The sequence below is a fragment of the Laccaria bicolor genome, genomic scaffold (assembly GCF_000143565.1).
Source record: "Laccaria bicolor S238N-H82 LACBIscaffold_423 genomic scaffold, whole genome shotgun sequence".
NCBI classification, from domain to species: Eukaryota; Fungi; Basidiomycota; class Agaricomycetes; order Agaricales; family Hydnangiaceae; genus Laccaria; species Laccaria bicolor.
This window is the reverse complement of record NW_001890273.1, coordinates 1,784-4,145: the sequence shown is the minus strand read 5'-3', so window position 1 is coordinate 4,145 and position 2,362 is coordinate 1,784. Positions and strand designations below refer to the sequence as shown.

Here is a 2,362-nt window from a genome sequence, read left to right as displayed (position 1 = left end):
GGTCGTGCAATGGCTCTGAAAAGGATTGAAAGAGAATAGACATGGCTTCCTCCTTTCCCGATTCTTCATCGCGCTTGGAACGCATCCGTAAAATAAACCTTTCTATGTATCAGGTTCTTTTTCGGAACCGTGTAAACCCTGTACTTGAATTTCCCGCACTTTCGCCAGCGGAAGGTGTAAACTGGGCGCGCTGTGCCCATCCCCTGCATTCCTTACAATTCTCTACCTTTTCGTATTCGTAGTGTACAATTTCGACTATTTGCAATTCATATGCATATTACTAAATGACTTTGACATGTTCTAGCAATGAACAAGTGCACGGATGTATAGACATCCGTTGTGAGAAGGATGATCTCTTCCTCCCCCGATTCTGATTTCTTCATTACGCTTGAAACGCATGCTCGAAATGCATTATTCTATGCATCAGGGTCTTCTTCGGAACCCTGCCAACCTTGTTCCTGAACTTCCTGAACTTTTGCGAGCGGAAGATGCGAGCGCGGAATTGCCATGCCAATTTCAATCCCTGGCATTCCACTACCTTCCTTGATTCATAGTGTACAATTTTTATCAATAGGCGTATACCTACCTACATATTGTAGAGGCTTCATAACAACCCAGTGGAGCGAGAACATTTGAAGCGAGGAGGATGATCTCCTCCTCCTCCCCCGAATCTCATTTCCCCGTCTCACTTGAAACAATCTCGTAAAGCTGGCAGTTCTACGTGTCAGGGCCCTCTTCAAAACCCTGCCAAGTCTGTACCTGAATTTCCAGAACTTTTGTCAGTGGAAGATACCAGGGTGCAGCGCGCAACGTACCATTATTCCGTACCACTCTACCTTCCTCCATTCGTACTTCCTCATTAACGTCCACGTGTAGCTCGCATATAAGTATAAATCTATTCAACACTTCTCAACAAGTAGTAAGCACAGTCGAGCACGTAACAACGTGCATAGAATGATAATGTCCTCCTCCGCTCCCCATTCCACATCCATCGCGCTTGGAACGCATTGGCGAAACTGACACTTTTACACGTCAGGGTCTTCTTTGGAACAGTGCTATTTGCGTGCCTGGATACCTGTAACTTTCTGTTAGCGAAAGATCACGGCCGGCGGGTAGTTTTCCGTATCTCGTACCATTCCTTACATTCCTCCATTCGCAGCCTATGTCGGATGTGCGCAATGACATCTCATGCATCTTTGCTAATTCCTAAGTAGCATTAGTGACTTGAGACATTGACAAGGCAAAGTGGACATACATTCCAAACAACAAGTAAGGATATGCTCCTGCTCTCCCGATTCTTCGTCGCGCTTGAACCGCACACACAGAAATTCCATCTTGATGTGTCAGGGTTCTATTCGGGTAGTATCCCCGGTGTCCCTGCACTTGTGGTATCAGAAGTTTGTGAGCGGGTGATGCTCACCAAAGTGTTTATCGTCCGAATTCATTGGTTTATTGTATGCTTTCGGGTTTCTGTGATAAAAAAAGTTTCGGAATTTGTTTATTCATGTGGTAGAATCATAACACGCTCACTTGCGTAGGAAGTACCAAAGCACGTAAGTACATTCAGGTGTAGATGGCCACCGAACGTGTCCTCCATCTCCTCTCCCGATTCCGAATTGAAAAACGGCATTCTGAATTTTCAGCTGTCAGAAATTTATTCATCAAGGGTCTGATGAATGTACGTACTTTGATTTGGAACGACTTGGCTTGGATTTTTTTGAGGCGTTCTGAACTTTCGCAAACGGGAGCCATTCCCGCAATAGTAATGAAGATATCTGCGGGTGTACATTAGTCGGTACTTCTTTCACAGATGGGTTGGAAGTACTTCGAGTGCACCCTAATAGAAAAGTAAATCAAACGCGGCCGGAGTGAGTCAAAGAAACCAATGGAATGGATGGATACGCAACTTACGCAAAGATCGTTTCCTCCGTCCCCGGTTCCTTGGATCCGAACCCTGCACGAAACGAGACTCGGACCCTGCTTCCGTAAAATTTCTACGTCAGTCACACCTCGGCTAGTTACTGCCAAGCGAGAAAACCTATAAAGACGGGGATGGTAAGTCCAGTATTTTTCCATCAGCGCCCACTTACATTCCCACTCCTCCTCCCATTCTTCTTCTTTCGTTGTCGACGTCCACTCCCCTTTCGTCGTCGTCCTCACAATCTTCGTCGTCATTCATTCGTAAGTCGTCTGCGCGTCGTCCGTCGTCGCTGATTTTGACGTTGCGTATCGAGTTTTTAGGCCCCTCCTTCAAGGCGAGATGTGACAGAATGCTAAATGGAAACCACGTACGTCAACATCGTCTTCATGACAGACAATGTTTCACTCACCTTTGCTTATATCCTTTTTTCTGCAGACTCGC

At 46.0% G+C, this 2,362-nt stretch overlaps 1 protein-coding gene across 1 annotated transcript; it reads right to left on the bottom strand.

Moving 5' to 3' along the window:
• Window positions 1-1,526: 1,526 nt before the first annotated feature.
• LACBIDRAFT_336221 (uncharacterized protein) lies at window positions 1,527-2,300 on the bottom strand (the record flags this gene model as incomplete). Its single annotated transcript, XM_001891160.1, is given in 6 exon segments — window positions 1,527-1,643; window positions 1,687-1,775; window positions 1,912-1,977; window positions 2,010-2,038; window positions 2,091-2,273; window positions 2,293-2,300. 6 exon segments carry the CDS (start codon window positions 2,298-2,300, stop codon window positions 1,527-1,529), a joined length of 492 nt encoding a protein of 163 aa, XP_001891195.1.
• Window positions 2,301-2,362: the final 62 nt, after the last annotated feature.